The sequence below is a fragment of the Pan troglodytes genome, chromosome 20, assembly GCF_028858775.2.
Source record: "Pan troglodytes isolate AG18354 chromosome 20, NHGRI_mPanTro3-v2.0_pri, whole genome shotgun sequence".
NCBI classification, from domain to species: domain Eukaryota; kingdom Metazoa; phylum Chordata; class Mammalia; order Primates; family Hominidae; genus Pan; species Pan troglodytes.
Genome location: NC_072418.2, coordinates 17,258,599 through 17,275,931, shown reverse-complemented (window position 1 = coordinate 17,275,931; position 17,333 = coordinate 17,258,599). Strand labels below are relative to the sequence as shown.

Genomic DNA, 17,333 nt, shown 5'->3' with positions numbered 1-17,333 from the left:
TCCCCAGTTTGGATTCACGCACAGAAGGAATAATGACAACTGGCCTGGTGTGGTGGCTCTCGCCTGGAATCCCAGCACTTTTAGAGGCTGAGGTGGGTGGATCACTTAAGTCCAGGAGTTCGAGACCAGGTTGGCCAACATGGTGAAACCCAGTCTCTACTAAAAATACAAAAATCAGCCAGGCGCGGTGGCAGGCGCCTGTAATCCTAGCTACTCAGGAGGCCGAGGCAGGAGAAACGCTTGAACCTGGGAGACGGAGGTTGCAGTTAGCCGAGATCGCGCCACTGCACTCCAGCCTGAGTGACAGAGTGAGATTCTGTCTCAATAAATAAATAAATAATTTTTTAAAAAAACATTAAATATAAGTTAATTAATTAATTAAGGGTCTTGAGATGGATGGGTTATCCTGGATTACCTAGGTGGGCCTTAAATGGCTTTACAGGCCAGGCACGGTGGCTCACGCCTGTAATCCCAGCACTTTGGGAGGCCAAGACAGGCAGATCACGAGGTCAGGAGATCGAGACCATCCTGGCTTACACAGTGAAACTCCGTCTCTACTAAAAATACAAAAAATTAGCTGGGTGTGGTGGCGGGTGCCTGTGGTCCCAGCTACTCGGGAGGCTGAGGGAGGAGAATGGCGTGAACCCAGGAGGTGGAGCTTGCAGTGAGCCAAGATCGCGCCACTGCACTCCAGCCTGGGTGACAGAGCGAGACTCCATCTCAAAAAAAAAAAAAAAATGGCATTACAAGGGTCCTCGTAGAAGGGAAACAGAAGGAGATTTGACACAAAAAAAAAGGCAATGTGGTCACTAAAGTTATGCACTATTCTGCTGGCTTTGAAGATGCAAGAAGGAGCCATATGCTAAAGAATGCAACTGCAGAGGCTGGAAACAGCAAGAAAATGGATTCTCACGCTGCAGCCTCTTAAAGAAGCATGGCCCAGCCCATGAACACCTGGGTTTCCGCAGTGAGACTGATGTTGGTCTCCTGACTCCAGAACTATAAAATAATCTGGCCGGGTGCAGTGGCTCACACCTGTAATCCCAACACTTTGGGAGGCCGAGGTGGGTGGATCACCTGAGGTCAGGAGTTCAAGACCAGCTTGGCCAACATGGTGAAATCCCATCTCTACTAAAAATACAAAATCAGCCAGATATGGTGGTGCGCACCTGTAATCCCAGCTACTCAGGAGGCTGAGGCAGGAGAATCGCTTGAACTCGGGAGGTAGAGGTTGCAGTGAGCCGAGATCACATCATTGCACTCCTGCCTGGGCAACAAGAGTGAAACTCCATCTCAAAAAAATAAAATAAAATAATCCATATAATCCATTTCTGGCCGGGCGCGGTGGCTCACGCCTGTAATCCCAACACTTCGGGAGGCTCAGACAGGTGGATCACTTGAGGTCAGGCATTCGAGACCAGCCTGGCCAACATGGTGAAATCCCGTCTCTACTAAAATTACAAAAAAAAAAAAGAATAGCTGGACATGATAGCGGGCACCTGTAATCCCAGCTACTCGGGTGGCTGCAGCAGAAGAATCGCCTCAACCCGGGAGGCGGAGGCTGCAGTGAGCCAAGATCTCGCCACTGCATTCCAGCCTGGGTGAAAGAGCAGGACTCTATCTCAAAATAGTAACAATAATAATACTAATTATTTCTGTGGTTCTGAGTCACTCAATTTATGAGTAATTTGTTAGAGTCACTATAGGAAATAATATGTACCCCAAGGGGCAAGACCCCAATTTCCCTTTGTAGAGGTTTTTACTAAAAGTAAGAGGAAATGCAACTCAGATTGGCTTCAACAACAAGGAACATTCATCAGGCCCATGGGGAACATTAGGTTGGGTTTCCATAACTGAGACTCAGAACAAGAGTGTCTCAAACAAAATAGAATGTATTTCTTACCTGACAGGCTCAGTATAAGCAAGTGAGAGCCTCTAACAAATGGAAAAACCTTCCCCCGCACCACACGTGGGCAATGGGGTAGCCCCAGTCTTAATTGAGGTAGGAGGGCAGCAGCAGATTAACCTCCCTTTCCATTCAAAGCTGACTCTAGGGGCTGGGCTTTCCCCTCTTACATGGCCTGATGTCATAGAGCCTTCCCAGCCTGTAGGAGGGCAAATGTGACTGTACCCGTTCCAACCTGTAGGAGGGCAAATGTGACTGTACCCATTCTAGAGATGGGAAAATGGAGACCTGTCTGAGAAGGAAGAAAGAGCCCGTCTGTTCAGCCAACATCTGCTAAGCACACACAAGCTAATCAGGCTCCAGATGGATGGGGGTGGGGAGCAGCTGCAAACAGACATAGGAGGATAGGAGAAGGGGAAAAGTAACAGGGGGAGGGACAGGTCAATAGGTCAAAAAGACTGACGGTATATCTGCCCATCAAGAGCACTTTTTGGGCTGAGCATGGTGCCTCATGCCTATAATCCCAGCACTTTGGCAGGCCAAGGCAGGAGGATCTCTTGAGGCCAGGAGCTTGAGACCATCCTGGGCAACAAAGTGAGACCCCAACTATACAGAAAAAGAAAATTTTTTAGGCTGGGCGCGGTGGCTCACACCTGTAATCCCAGCACTTTGGGAGGCTGAGGTGGGCGGATCACCTGAGGTCAGGAGTTCGAGATCAGCCTGGCAAACATGGTGAAACCCTGTCTCTACTAAAAAATACAAAAATTAGCCGGGCGTGGTGGCAGGCGCCTTAATCCCAGCTACTTGGGAGGCAGAGGCAGGAGAATCATTTGAACCCAGGAGGCAGATGTTGCAGTGAGCCGAGATTGAGCCATCACACTCAAGCCTGGGGGACAAGAACGAGACTTCTCTCAAAAAAAAAAATTTTTTTTTTTAATTAGCTGGGCATGGTGGTGCATGCCTGTAGATCCAGCTACTTGGGAGGCTGAGGTGGGAGGATCGCTTGAGCCCAGGAGATTGAGGATGCAGAGAGCTGTGATCACACCACTGTGCTCAAGCCTGGGCAACAGAGCAAAACTCTGTCTCAAAAAAAAAAAAAAAAAAAAAAAAGCACTCTTAGAGGTAAGGGGACCTTCTTACAATAAAGGCTGGGTGGTCTCATGGTATAGGGGTGATAGCTACCTGGCCAATACCATCCCTCAGGACCTGGCACACAGTAGGTATTCAGGAACAGATGTTGGAATCCAGCCCCATTCACCGAAATAACAAGGCTATGAGCCCAGGCTGCTTCCAGCTCAGGCCCATTCTTGCTGTGTCACCTTGGGGGTGTAGAACAACATCTCTGAGCATTAGTCTCCTGATATGTCAAACAGGGATTCATTTGTTCATTCATTGATTCAACAGATAAGTACTGACCACCTACTCTGTGTTAGGCTCTAACACATAAGAACCGAAATACACTGGTGAACAACAACAAAAAATTTTACCCATGGGAGCAGCAACAGGGAGAAAGAGAGTGAATAAAATAAATAACTCAACTACGTTAGAAGTTATGTTAGATAGTCACAAATAGAAAAAGAAAAACACAGGTGCAGTGGTGTGAGCCTATAGTCCCAGCTACTCAGGAGGCTGAGATGGGAGGAGTCCTGGAGCCTAGGAATTTGAGGCTGCAGTGCATTATGGTCACGCCTGTGAATAGCCACTGCACTCCAGCCTGGGCAACATAGTGAGACCCCATCTCTAAAAACAAGAAAAGAAAAAGAAGTAGATGGCCAGGCACAGTGGTTCATGCCTGTAATCCCAGCACTTTGGGAGGCTGAAGCCAGGGGATCACCTGAGGTCAGGAGTTTGAGGCCGGCCTGGCCAATATGGTGAAGCCCTGTCCCTACTAAAAATACGAAAATGAGCTGGGCATGGTGGTGTGCACCTGTAATCCCAGTTACCACGGAGGCTGAGGCAGGACAATCACTTGAACCTGCAAGGCAAAGGTTGCAGTGAGCCAAGATCGCACCACTGCACTCCAGCCTGGGTGACAGAAAGAAACTCCATCTCAAAAAAATAAAAATAAAAATTAAGTAGAAACAGAAAAAGAAGAAAAAGAAAGAAGGAGAAAGGAATCACATGTACATGGGGGATTGCAATAAAGAGGAGGATCAGGCTGGGCGTGGTGACACACGCCTGGAATCCCAGCACTTTGGGAGGCTGAGGCAGGTGGATTACCTGAGGTCGGGAGTTCAAGAACAGCCTGACCAATATGATGAACAACCAGCCTGGGTAAGGTAGGGAGACCCTGCCTCTACAAAATTAATGAAATATCCCTCTGATATTTATCATATCACAGGGTTTACGCACTGTGATATTAATGAAAAAATTAACCAGGCATGTTGGTACACACCTATAGTCCTAGCTACTCAGGAGGCTGAGGTAGGAGGATCCCTTGAGCCCAGGAATTCAAGGCTGCAATGAGCTGTGATTGTGCCACTGCACTCTGGCGTGGGCAACAAAGTGAGACCCCGTCTCAAAAAAATAAAATAAAAATAAAATTCCAGACCATCCCTTCTCATCCACTCTGTCTGCCATTTTTCCCCTTAACCATTGTCACAGTCTTATCATATCTCACATTGCACATACCTCACTTCCTAATCTTGTTCTCTGCCTGTCTTCCACCTATTAGCAGCTCAACTCCATGAGGGCAGGGATTTGTGTCTGTCTTGTTCACTGCCTGCCACACGGTAGGTGCTCAATGAATGTTTGTTGAATGAGTGAGTGACCTCCTGCCTGCCAAGCCCGGTCTAAGGCCACCCCTAAAGCCCCGCCCCTCCAGGCTCTCTCATCCCTCCAATACCAGCCAGCCACTCTCAATGCACACAGCATCAAACGCTGGGTGTCAGTAGCACTCCTGCCTGGATTAGAGACAAGTGTTCTGTCTGCCCCATAAGCAGAAGCGGGGCTTGCCCTGGGAGTCTTCTGCTGAGGCCTCACTGACCTTGTTTTTCCTCCTTCCCTGAAACTGAATCCCCCAGAGCATCTGGTCTCCCAACCAGCAGACTGTGGCAAGGTGCAGACACCACTCAGAATTTCCTTCCCCATCTCAGGTCCCACGTGGGCCCTCTGAGGCTGCTCTGCTCCCAGAGTGCGAATGCAGCCCCTTCTGGTGCAGACCAGATGGGGCAGGACAGGAGAGCAAGGGAAGGAAGAAAGGGGAGAGGTGGGGAACTGTGGCCAATAAACCGGGTCCTGGCCAGGTGCGGTGGCTCATGCCTGTAATCCCACCACTTTGGGAGGCCGAGGCGGGAAGATCACCTGAGGTCAGGAGTTCGAGATCAGCCTGGCCAACATGGTGAAATCCCATCTCTACTAAAAATACAAAAATTAGCCAGGAGTGGTGGCGGGCGCCTGTAATCCCAGCTACTCAGGGGGCTGAGGCAGGAGAATTGCTTGAACCCAAGAGGCCGAGATTGCAGTGAGCCGAGATCTCACCACTGCACTCCAGCCTGGGTGACAGAGCAAGACTCCGTCTCAAAGAAAAAAAAAAAAAACAGGTCCCCTGGGAGTGGTGGGCAAGGGACACAGGAAGGTCTCCTTGGTGGGTGGTTGATAAAGAAAAAAACAGGAAGGATACAGATGATGGGTGATGGAGGCCCCCACATGCTGCCTAAAATCACCCTCACCCAAATATTGATACAGGAGATAGAAAGACATTATTTAGGCAGCTAGTGAGGGTAAGAGAGTCCTTGTCAGAGCTTCCCTTTTAACAAAAAGCAGCCCAGGCTGGGCTCAGTGGCTCACGCCTGTAATCCCAACACTTTGGGAGGCGGAGGCAGGCGGATCATCTGAGGTCAGAAGTTCGAGACCAGCTTGACCAACATAGCGAAACCCCGTCTCTACTAAAAAAAAAAAAAAAGTATATATATATATATACAAAAAAAAATACAAAAAATTAGCCAGGCATGGTAGCAGGTGCCTATAATCCCAGGTACTCAGGAGGCTGAGGCAGGAAAATCACTTGAATCTGGGAGGCGGAGGCTGCAGCAAGCCAAGATTGCGCCATTGCACTCCAGCCTGGGCAACGAGAGCAAAACTCCAGCTCAAAGAAAACAAACAAACACACAAAAAAAACAGCCCAAGAAATTATTTATTTTTAACAACGAGCATCCTGAGAAATTGAGCTGCAAACATAGATAAGCAAGCTGGAAGCTTGCATGAGAAAATGCCAGCAGCTGTGCCAATAGAAGAGGGCTACCTGAGGGCCAGGCATGTTCAACATGGAGTCTCCATCTTCCCTTTTATTATCATGTGTACAGTAAAAATAATAATAATAATAAAAAATAAACGGGCAAGATGGTGCAGGCCAGGCAGAGAACCTACCTACATAATGAAAGATTAAGGTGGGGGGACTTCCAGAAATTCGCGCCCTATGCAAATGGCACACCTAGTCCTAACCAGTTTTTGTGCCCTATGCAAATAGCACACCTGGCCCAACCAATCTTTCAAACCCTATGTAAATCAGACACTGCCTGCTCACCAAGCATCTATAAAACCCCCTGCATTCACCTCAAAACCGGCAACCTGTTCAGGACCCCTCTCTCTGCAGCAGAGACAGGTATTCTTTCACCTATTAAACTTTCACTCTTGGCCAGGCGCAGTAGCTCATGCCTGTAATCCCGGCACTTTGGAAGGCCGAGGTGGGTGGGTCATTTGAGGTCAGGAGGTCCTGGCCAACGTGGTGAAACCTCATCTCTACTAAAAATACAAAAAATTAGCCGGGTGTGGTGGCACACACCTGTAATCTCAGCTACTCAGAGGCTGAGGCACGAGAATCACTTGAACCCAGGAGGCAGAGGTTGCAGTGATCTGAGATCCTGCCATTACACTCCAGCCTGGGCAACAGTGCAAGACTCCATCTCAAAAAATAAGTAAATAGGCCAGGAGGGTGACTCACACCTGTAATCCCAGCTACCTGGGAGGCTGAGACAGGAATTACTTGAACCCAGGAGGTGAAGGTTGCAGTGAACCGAGATTGTGCCACTGCACTCCGGCCTGGGTGACAGAGCAAGACTCCATCTCAAAAAAATTAATAAATAAATATAAACTTCCTCTCTTAACCTCACTCCTTGTGTGTCCACGTCCTTGATTTCCTCCGCTGTAAGACAACGAATCTCAGTTATCATCCCAGACAATGGCCCTTTCAGTATCATTTCCCCCAGGTCCCCAGTGCTCGGTAAGGCTAGGCCAGGCTGAACCATTTGAGTCCTGGAAGCTTAGAATGGAATGGGCCACATGCCTCCACGCCCAACCCCAGTCATCCCTGGCTTGAATCCCTTCAGCCTCTGGTGAAATGACTGGTCACAGTAGCCTCCTTTGTTTGGCTTTCTAGCGCCAGACTGTGACCTGGATGAAAGAAACAATAGTGAGCATGTATTGAGCACCTACTGGATGCCAGGCACTAAGCGCTTTTGATGCAACCATCTGATTCTTCCACCTTCTCTATTTATTTATTCCTGTGTTTATTCAACAAATTATTTATTTTATTGTATTGTTCTGTATTTATTTTCAGAGACAGGGTCTTGCTCTGTTGACCAGGCTGGAGTGCAGTGGCATGATCATTGCTCACTGCAGCCTCAACCTCCTGGGCTCAAGCGATCCTCCCACTTCAGCCTCCCAAGTAGCTGGGACTACAGGTGCATGCCACCAGCCCGGCTAATTTTTTTATTTTTTTGTAGAGACAGGGGTCTCCCTATATTGCCCAGGCTGGTCTCAAAGTCCTGTTCTCAAGTGATCCTTCTGCCTCCGCCTCCTAAAGCCGTGTAATTACAGTCGTTAGCCACCGCACCCAGTCTATTCAACAAATATTTTCTAAGCATCTACTGCATGCCAGTTCTGTTCTAGGTGCAGTAATATGGCAGTGAACAAGACAGACAAAATTCCCTGCTTCACAGAGCTGAGTTCAGAGGAGAGACCAATAATAAACAAAATAAATAAGGCAAATGGATCGCAGTTTAAATGGTGCTAAGTGCGAAGGAGGAAAATAAAGGTCCAGCATGATGGCTCACGCCTGTAATCCCAGCACTTTGGGAGGCCAAGGCAGGTGGTTTGCTTGAGCCCAAGAGGTTGAGATCAGCCTGGGCAACATGGCAAAACCTCATCTCTACAAAAATACAAATATTAGCTGGGCATAGTGGCACGCACGTGGAATCCCAGCTACTCGGGAGGCTGAGGCAGGAGGGTCGCCTGAGCCCAGGAGGCAGAGGCTGCAGTGAGCCGAGATCATGACACTGCACTCCAGCCTGGGTAATAGAGCAAGACCCTGTCTTGAAAAAATAAAAAAATAAAGCCAGGAAAGGGGTGGAATCCATCAGGAGGAGGGGAGCCCTCGCTGGCTGGGAACATTATGAGATAGGTATTACAAACCTCATCTTACAGATGAGTAAACTCAGTCTGCGAGAAATGAAGTCACTTCTGGAGGTCACACAGGGAAAGTGAGCTAGTACTGTAATTTGCCTCTCTGGACTCCCTTTGAGCTCTGACCTCTGGGTGAGCAGCTGAAGCACAGAGAAAGGAAGATTAAGGAGACATGCCCAGAACACGTCAGGGTTACTGGGTGCAGCTGTGCAGGCTGTGCACGGCACAACTCCAGAAGCACCATTCATAGAGATCACAATGTGAATGCTGCCCCCTTGAGTCTAGAAGGGCACAAGAATCACAGATTAATGTGGTGGCCTGGAGATAGGGACAGGTCACACAGGTAGCCCTGGAAAGAAGGTCTCAGCTGGATGCAGTGGTTCAAGCCTGTAATCCCTGCACTTTGGGAGGCCGAAGCGGGTGGATCACCTGAGGTCAGGAGTTCAAGACCAGCCTAGCCAACATGATGAAACTCCGTCTCTACTAAAAATACAAAAAAAATTATTTGGGAGGCCGAGGCGGGCGGATCACAAGGTCAGGAGATCAAGACTATCCTGGCTAACACGGTGAAACCCCGTCTCTACTAAAAATACAAAAAAAGTAGCCGGGCGTGGTGGCGGGCGCTTGTAGTCCCAGCTACTCGGCAGGCTGGGGCAGGACAATGGCGTGAACCCGGGAGGCGGAGCTTGCAGTGAGCCGAGATTGCGCCACTGCACTCCAGCCTGGGCGACAGAGCAAGACTCCGTCTCAAAAAAAAAAAAAAAAAAATTAGCTGGCCGTGATGGCACCCACCTGTAATCCCAGCTACTTAGGAGGCTAAGGCAGGAGAATCGCTTGAAACCAGGAGGCGGAAGTTGCGGTGAGCCGAGATCACACCACTGCACTCCAGCCTGGGCAACAAGAGTGAAACTCTGTCTCAAAAAAAAAAAAAAAAAAGAAAGAAAAAGAAAAGTCTCTATTGCCAGTTGTCTATTCTCAATAGCTTGCTTTTTTCACTTAATATATCAGCAGCCACTTCCCCATGTCAACACATAAAGATCTAGTTGAGTAATTCTCCCAAAGCTGGTCACTAGACCAGCAACTTCACATCACCTGAGAATTTTTATAGACAGGGTCTCACTCTGTTGCCTAGGCTGGAGTGCAGTGATGGGATCACGGCTCACTGCAGCCTGGAACTCCTGGGCTCAAGTTATCCTCCTGCCTCAGCCTCCCAAGTAGCTGGGACTACAAGCGTGCACCACCACACCCGGCTTTTTTTTTTTTTTTTTTTTTGTAGAGATAGAGTCTCCCTATATTGCCCAGGCTGGTCTCAAACTCCTGAGTTCAGGCGATCCTCCCATCTCAGCTTCCCAAAGCTCTGAGATTACAGGTGTGAGCCACTGCCCTGGCCCATATTTTTTTTCCATTAGACTGTTTTTCTGTTCCATTAGACTGTAAGCTTGAAAGACAGGAACCACGTCTGCCTTTCTTTCTGACCACTGGACCCAGCATACCATACAGTAGATGCCTAATACATGCTTTGTCAGACTGGGGGAAAATATATATTAGATATTAATATTATATATAAATATATTTTAAAATTGTATAAAGATTGCATATATATATATAATTTATTTGAAATTTCAGCTTTAAATAATTGTTTTTGACCAGGCACAGTGGTTTACGCCCATAATCCCAACACTTTGAGAGGCTGAGGCAGGAGGATCCCTGGAGCCCAAGAGTTCAAGGTTGCAGTGAGCTATGATTGTGCCACTGTGCTCCAGCCTGGGCGACAGAATGAGACCCTATCTCAAAAAATAATAATATAATAATAACTGTATTTATGAATAACTTTTATTTAAATTAAATTTATCAAAATCTTTCTTGGACAGGCACTGTGGCTCATGCCCGTAATCCCAGCATTTTGGGAGGCTGAGGCAGGGGAATCATTTGAGGTCAGGGGTTCGAGACCAGCCTGGCCAACATGGCGAAACCCCGTCTCTACTAAAAATACAAAAATTAGCTGGGCGTGGTGGCGGGCACCTGTAATCCCAGCTACTCAGGAGGCTGAGGCACGAGAATTTGAGCCCAGGAGGTGGAGGTTGCAGTGAGCCGAGATCGCGCCAATACACTCCAGTCTGGGCGACAGGTACTGTGTCTCCAAAAAAAAAAAAAAATTCTTAAAGTGACTTTATGCAAAATTACATACATTAACGATATAATAGATATCGTGCCTTTTTAAAGAGAAATTTGAATGTTTTCAAAGAAAAAACTTTTTGGAAAATGATATGAAAAATAATTTTAATATGTGCTTTAGCCTCGGGCTACCAGAAGAGCCCCAGATAGGGTCGAGGGAGGCCTCAGTCCCACACCGTCCCCTTCTGCCCCGCCCAGATGGATTTCCAGGCTCAGGGAAGTCCCCTCTCGGGTCCAACCATATCCTGCGAAGGGACACAGCACCTGTCCCGCCTCCGCCTGTCCGCGAGGTGACGCCAGGCAGACCGGAGCGATCCTCTGGAGTCCTTCATCTCTATGATCTCCGCAGCTGCCTAAGTGACCCGGAAGCTGTGTCTGACTGAGGGGTCAGTGGTTCCGGGTAGGAGCTAGGTGACCCTCGGCTGCTGCAGGGATCTGCAGCGACTGAAGCCATGGGGGCGCACCTGGTCCGGCGCTACCTGGGCGATGCCTCGGTGGAGCCCGACCCCCTGCAGATGCCAACCTTCCCGCCAGACTACGGCTTCCCCGAACGCAAGGAGCGCGGTGAGGCCCAGTGCGCAGGCGCAGCCAGAGGGCGTGGGGCGCGGGTGCCTGAACCCCTGAACACCTGGCACCCCAGGGCTGGACTCTAACCTCAGGTGTTGTATCTGGGTTTGGGTCTAGACTAGGAGTCCACAGGACGTGCATGACCCCACCTCAGTGTGGAGGCGTTCCAGCCCAAGGGCACGGCTTGAGCAAAAGCCAGGGAGCAAAAGTGAGGCGACAAGTGGGGGTTCGGGCAGGAATGCGACGCGCAGAGCTGGGTCGAGTCTTTTCTTTTTTTCTTTTGAGACGGAGTCTCGCTTTTTCTTTCAGGCTGGAGTGCAGTGGCTTGGTCTCGATTCACTGGCAGCCTCCACCTCCCGGGTTCAAGCGATTCTCTTGCCTCAGCCTCGCGAGTAGCTGTGATTACAGATGTGTACCACCATGCCCAGCTACTTTTTTGTATTGTTAGTAGGGACGGGGTTTCTCCTTGTTGGCCAGGCTGGTCTTGAACTCCTGACCTCAAGTGATCCGCCCGCCTCGGCCTCCCCAAGTGCTGGGATCGCAGGAGTCAGTCACCACGCCCGGCCTCGGGCCAAGTCTTGGGGGACGTGGGGAGTCATGGGAGGGCAGGGACACGTTCATTGTACCCCCTTCCTGATGTCGCTGCAATTGTGGGGTATGCACAAGGAAATAAGGAAGATTCGAGCTGCAAATAGTGTCCTGCAAAGTGCTTTGTTTTGCTTTGAGACGGGATCTTGCTCTGTTGCCCAGGCTGAGTGTAGTGGCACAATCACAGCTCATTGCATCCTCGACCTCCTGGGCTCAAATGATCCTCCCGCCTCAGCCTCCCGAGTAGCTGGGACTACAGGAGCACCCCAGGATGCCAGACTGATTTTTTATTTTTTGTAGAGTTGGGGGTCTTGCTATGTTGCCCAGGCTGGTCTCAAACTCCTGGGCTCAAACGATCCTTCTGCCCAGCCTCCCAAAGTGCTGGGATTGAAGATGTGAGCCACTACGCCCAGGATGGTTTTTTGGTTCGTGTGTTTGTTTTTGCTTTTAATGTAGTAATATCACAGGCATACCGAGCACCAGCTCTGGGCCACGTCCCACGTTAGGCACCGCAGATACAGCAGGGAACTGGAGGGATGCAGGCACTGTCTCCAGAGAACTCAGCACAGTGGGAAAGATTGTGGAATCAGAGCTGGGGGTGTCAAGGCAGGCTTCCAAGAGGCAGTGGCTGGAAACAAAGACGTGAAGGGTGGCCGGGCGCGGTGGCTCATGCCTGTAATCCCAGCACTTTGGGAGGCTAAGGCGGGCAGATCACCTGAGGTCAGGAGTTTGAGACCAGCCTGGCCAACATGGTGAAACACCATCTCTACTAAAAATACAAAAATTGAGGCCGGGCATGGTGTCTCACGCCCATAATCCCAGCACTTTGGGAGGCCGAGGCGGGCAGATCACGAGGTCAGGGGATTGAGACCATCCTGGCCAATGTGGTGAAACGCTGTCTCTACTAAAAATACAAAAATTAGCCAGGGGCGTGGTGGTGCACACCTGTAGTCCCAGCTACTCAGGAGGCTGAGGTAGGAGAATCGCTTGAACCCAGGAGGCAGAGGTTATAGTGAGCCGAGATCACACCACTGCACTCCAGCCTGGGTGACAGAGCAAGACTCCATCTCAAAAACAAAATACAAAAATTAAGCCGGGCACGGTGGCTTATGCCTGTAATCCCAGCACTTTGGGAGGCCAAGGCCGGTGGATCACCTGAGGTCAGGAGTTTGAGACCAGCCTGGCCAACATGGTGAAACCCCGTCTCTACTCTACTAAAAATACAAAAATTAGCCAGGTGTGGTGGCGCATGCCTGTAATCCCAGCTGTCTGGGAGGCTGAGGCAGGAGAATTGGCTGGAACCCAGGAGGCAGAGGTTGCAGTGAACCAAGGTCAGGCCACCACACTCCAGCCTGGGTGACAGAGCGAGACTGTCTGAAAAAAAAAAACAAAAAAAAAAACAAAGATGTGAAGGGGCATGAGTAGGGGTTGACCAAAGAGGGGTGGCAGAGCCAAGCTTCTAAGCAGAGGAGGGACACAATCAGTTTTGGTTGGTCAAAAGGTCACACTGTCTACTGAGTGGGCGACAAGCTTGAGACAGAGACCTCTAAGCAGCCTGGATTTGAGAGAAAGTTGGGAGATGGTATAATCACTCCAGTGTCCAGACTCCGGGTAGTCCTTCCGCCCCAGCTGAACCTGCAGTTCATTGGTCCGTCCACCTTCCTCCCGCTGCCTCACATACCTTGCTTTCCCCAAGATCAGCTTTGCAAACGCTAGCAACCTGCTGCCCTTCTCTCTTGCTTACTCTGGATAAACTCACCTCTTTCCCTTCCTTGGTGCCTATCCCCGTGCAACTGAACATAATGGGGGACGGAGAGATAAGAAAAAAACAGCTCTAAGCCAGGCAAAATGGCTCATGCCTGTAATCCCAACGGTTTGGGAGGCAAAGGCAGGAGGATTGCTCAAGGCCAGAAGTTCAAGAACAGCCTGGGCAACATAGCAAGGCCCTGTCTCTGCAATTTTTTATTTTTATTTTTTAATTAGCTGGGTGTGGTGGCGCATTCCTGCAGTCCCTGCTGACCGGTCTCCCGATTGGTACTCCAGTGGACTCTTTATGGTGCCTGGCCTTTCTCTTACCTCCCGGATCCTTCACTCTCTCCCTCCCTCCTAGATCACTGTCCCCTGCCCTCTCTTTCCTCCTTTCCACCCCCTTTCAGCCAGTCACTTTGCTCACTGCAACATCTGCCTTCCCGGTTCAAGCGATTCTCCCGCCTCAGCCTCCTGAGTAGCTGGGATTACAGGTGCGTGCCACCACACCTGACTCATTTTTGTATTTTTAGTAGAGACAGGGTTTTACCATGTTGGCCAGGCTGATCTCGAACTCCTGACCTCAAGTGATCCACCTGCCTCGGCCTCCCAAAGTGCTGGGTTTACAGGCGTGAGCCACCGCGCCCGGCCCATATTTATTTATTTGTTTATAGAGATGGGCTCTCGCTCTCTTGCTTAGGCCAGAGTGCGGTGGGGTGGTTATCACCCACTGCAGCCTCAAACTCCTGGGTTCAAGCGATCCTCCCGAGTAGCTCTGGATACTCCGTGTGCACTACCGTGCAAAGATAATTTTATTATTTTTTTTCTGGACATGGGATCTTTCTGTGCTCCCCAGGCTGGTCTCCCTAATACTTAAGCACTGCCAGACACGCTGTGGTGCTCTGTCTTCTGTCTGTTCTGTGTCTCCCTCCGAGGGCAGGGACACTTGTGTGTTGTGTTCCCTGCTGTATCCCCACCACTAAGCACACAGTAGGCAGTCTAAAGTCCTTGCTGCTAGCTGATTATAAGTTCGAGACAAAAGAGGGAGGAGTCTAGGATTGCCACCTGGAGCTCCAAGTGCAGATAGGGAACAGCCAGGGGCTGCAGGTGATACCCAGGCCTGGGGCTCAAGCGAGGTGTGGGGTGGAGGGACCACATCGGGCTCATCTACATACGGGGCGGCAGCAGAGAAAAAGGCTCTCAGGCCGGGCGCAGTGGCTCACACCTGTAATCCCAGCACTTTGGGAGGCCAAGGTGGTGGGGATCACCTGAGGTCAGGAGTTCAAGACCAGCCTGACTAACATGGCGAAACCCCATCTCTACTAAAAATACAAAAATTAGTCGGGCATGGTGGCAGGCGCCTGTAGTTCCAGCTACTCAGGAAGCTGAGGCAGGAGAATTGCTTGAACCTGGGAGACAGAGGTTGCAGTGAGCTGAGATCTTGCCACTGCCCTCCAGCCTGGGTGACAGAGTGAGACTCCATCTCAAAAGAAAAGAAAAAGGCTCCCAGAACAAAGCGTAAGGTAAGGCAGCCATAGAGATGGGAGGAAACCTGGGGAGGAGGGATGTGGGAGGAGCCACAGGAAAGAAGGAAGCAGGAGGCTGGGGTCCTGGGCTGTTGGGTGGCCCTGTGAGAGCCCGTGTCTGGGCAGTGAGGGGGTGGGGCAGGAGCCAGGGAATGGGACAAGGGGCAGGAGAGGAGGACCTGGGCCTCAGTGGGATGAGAGAATCGCAGCTGGGAAGCAAAGGGGAGAGAAGCCAGCCAGGGATGACTGCCATTGAGATGTGAATATATCTCGTCTCACTTGCGCAGATGGGAAGGAGCTGGGACCGAGAAAGATGTGGACGTCAGGAGGGCTAGGGAGGCTGGGTCTGAGGGAGGAGGCGGGGAACGAGTGCAGGATCGCCAGGCACAGGCTCCGGGGTGAGTGTCCAGGATTCCTCATGCTCCCATCGGCCCCCTCCTGAAGGTTGATTTGTCCGGAGTCGGGTTTGCTAGGTGAGTGGGGCACCGGGACCCAGATACTAGTCCAGCTGTCTTCTGAGCCCACGCCTAAGTACCTTACAGGTACTGTTAGCTCAGTGGATGCTCGGGTAACTTCCATGACCGGATGGTCAGTTCTGAGGCTGAGAGAGAAGCCACGCCGCCGGCCAGTGCAGAGCTGGGACTTGGGTGGGTTGCAGACAAGAAAGGCTGGGAGTGCTGCCTGGAGCCCCAGGTGCAGGTGGAGGGGCTGAGGGTTACTCTGGGAGAAGGTGGATTCTGAACTCGGACTCTGGAAAGCGGGGCTGTAGAGAGTTGGGGACGGGCATCCCTGTGGGAGGGGAGACAAGGATCCGGCACGGGATGTTGAGGTGCCTCAGGGTGATGGGGAGCCACCTTCTCCTGTCTGGCCCTTGGTGTCTGGAGTTGCCTTTGTGCAAATTAGAAAAGGAGGCCCCTTCAGGACAGTGCATCTGTCAAAGGCATCTGCCATCCACTGCCATCTGCCACCTGGATGTGAATGGGGGACACCCCAAGCCGTGCCTTCCTGAAGCCGTGTGCCTCGGTCCCCTGGGGATCCCCGGAATTGGGGTGGGGAGCCTCCAGCCTGGTTGAGCCCCGCCCACTCCCTGCAGAGATGGTGGCCACACAGCAGGAGATGATGGACGCACAGCTGAGGCTCCAGCTGCGGGACTACTGCGCCCACTACCTCATCCGGCTGCTCAAGTGCAAGCGTGACAGCTTCCCCAACTTCCTGGCCTGCAAGCAGGAGCGGCACGACTGGGACTACTGCGAGCACCGCGAGTGAGCACCCCCACACCGGCCCCCCACACCCCGGCCCGCAACACCCCATACCCCCAGCCTTCCACACCCCTGGCCCACCCAAGCCCCCAACATGCCCAGCCCGCCCGAGCCCCCCTTCCCCTCCGCCAACACCCACAGCCTGCACCCCACCCAGGCCCTGGCCCCTGGCAGGATGTGGCTCCAGAGGCCAGGGACCTGAACTGCCACTGAGGTTTCTAGCCGGGCCCCACCTTAGTCCCAGAGAGGGCTCTCTAGGGACCTGTTGGATGGGGACAGGGCAGGTGGCTGAAACCACCTAGGGGAGTGGCCAAGCCCAGGTTCCAGTGGGAAGCCCTGCCACCTGCGTGGGCAGACCCCAGACCCAAGCCACAGGCACTCGGACATGTCTTCTTCAGAGGCCTCCCCCACAGTGCTCTGGGACGGCCCCTCCGCTTCCCAGGGCTTGGGGGGCGTGTCCTGACCGGGGACCCTGACAGCCCCTCTCGTGCTTTTCCCCCAGCTATGTGATGCGCATGAAGGAGTTTGAGCGGGAGCGGAGGCTGCTCCAGCGGAAGAAGCGGCGGGAGAAGAAGGCGGCAGAGTTGGCCAAAGGCCAGGGACCCGGGGAAGTGGACCCCAAGGTGGCCCTGTAGGGGGTACACCCCCCACCCTATGGACCAGTCAAATAAAAGCCTTCATGACCCTCAACCAGAGTCCCCTCTTACTGCTCCGACGCGAGAGTGGGGAGAGAGTGAAGGGCAGTGTGGTGGTCCCCAACCCCGGAAAGAAACACACAGAGCCCGAGTCCGACTGGGGCAGGCGGGCTTTATTCCGGGTGCTGGAGAGCTGTGGGCCCCACTCCTCCCCCAGAATGCCACCGGGGTGAGGGGCTGAGCCTCAGCAGGGGTGAGCGCTCAGAGCAGGAAGGGGATGATGGGCATGCGCAGGGGCGGGTAGTCCCGGAACTCCTTCAGGTAGCTGCGGTGCTTGCCCTTGGCCCAGATAGTCATCTGGGTGAAGCCCACCAGGGAGAACAGGGCCACTGCAGGAAAGAACGGGCGTCAGGGAGGGGCTGCCGGCCCGGAGGGGTAGGGCCCCGCCGAGGGAGGGCGGCAGGCTCACCTGGGAGACACTGCGTCATGATGGCGAAACCGATCCAGGACCCCACCTGTGGGCAGGGGC

General features: G+C 51.9%; 2 protein-coding genes across 4 annotated transcripts in view; one reads left to right on the top strand and one right to left on the bottom strand.

Annotated features, from left to right (window-relative positions):
- The first annotated feature begins 10,935 nt into the window (after positions 1-10,935).
- On the top strand, positions 10,936-16,804 carry NDUFB7 (NADH:ubiquinone oxidoreductase subunit B7). Its single transcript, NM_001071802.1, is given in 3 exon segments — positions 10,936-11,047; positions 16,004-16,172; positions 16,672-16,804. Coding segments are annotated over 3 exon segments (414 nt in total).
- Positions 16,805-16,956: 152 nt separating this feature from the next.
- TECR (trans-2,3-enoyl-CoA reductase) overlaps positions 16,957-17,333 on the bottom strand; it is a 36,079-nt gene continuing 35,702 nt past the window's right edge. For all 3 annotated transcript variants that reach the window (XM_016935319.3, XM_016935318.1, XM_063801288.1), the window contains exons 12-13: positions 17,274-17,319; positions 16,957-17,193 (exon numbers count right to left, since the gene is read on the bottom strand). In XM_016935319.3, coding sequence (XP_016790808.1) covers positions 17,066-17,193; positions 17,274-17,319 — 174 coding nt within the window. In that variant the 3' untranslated portion in view covers positions 16,957-17,065. The remainder of the gene's footprint in view (positions 17,194-17,273; positions 17,320-17,333) is intronic.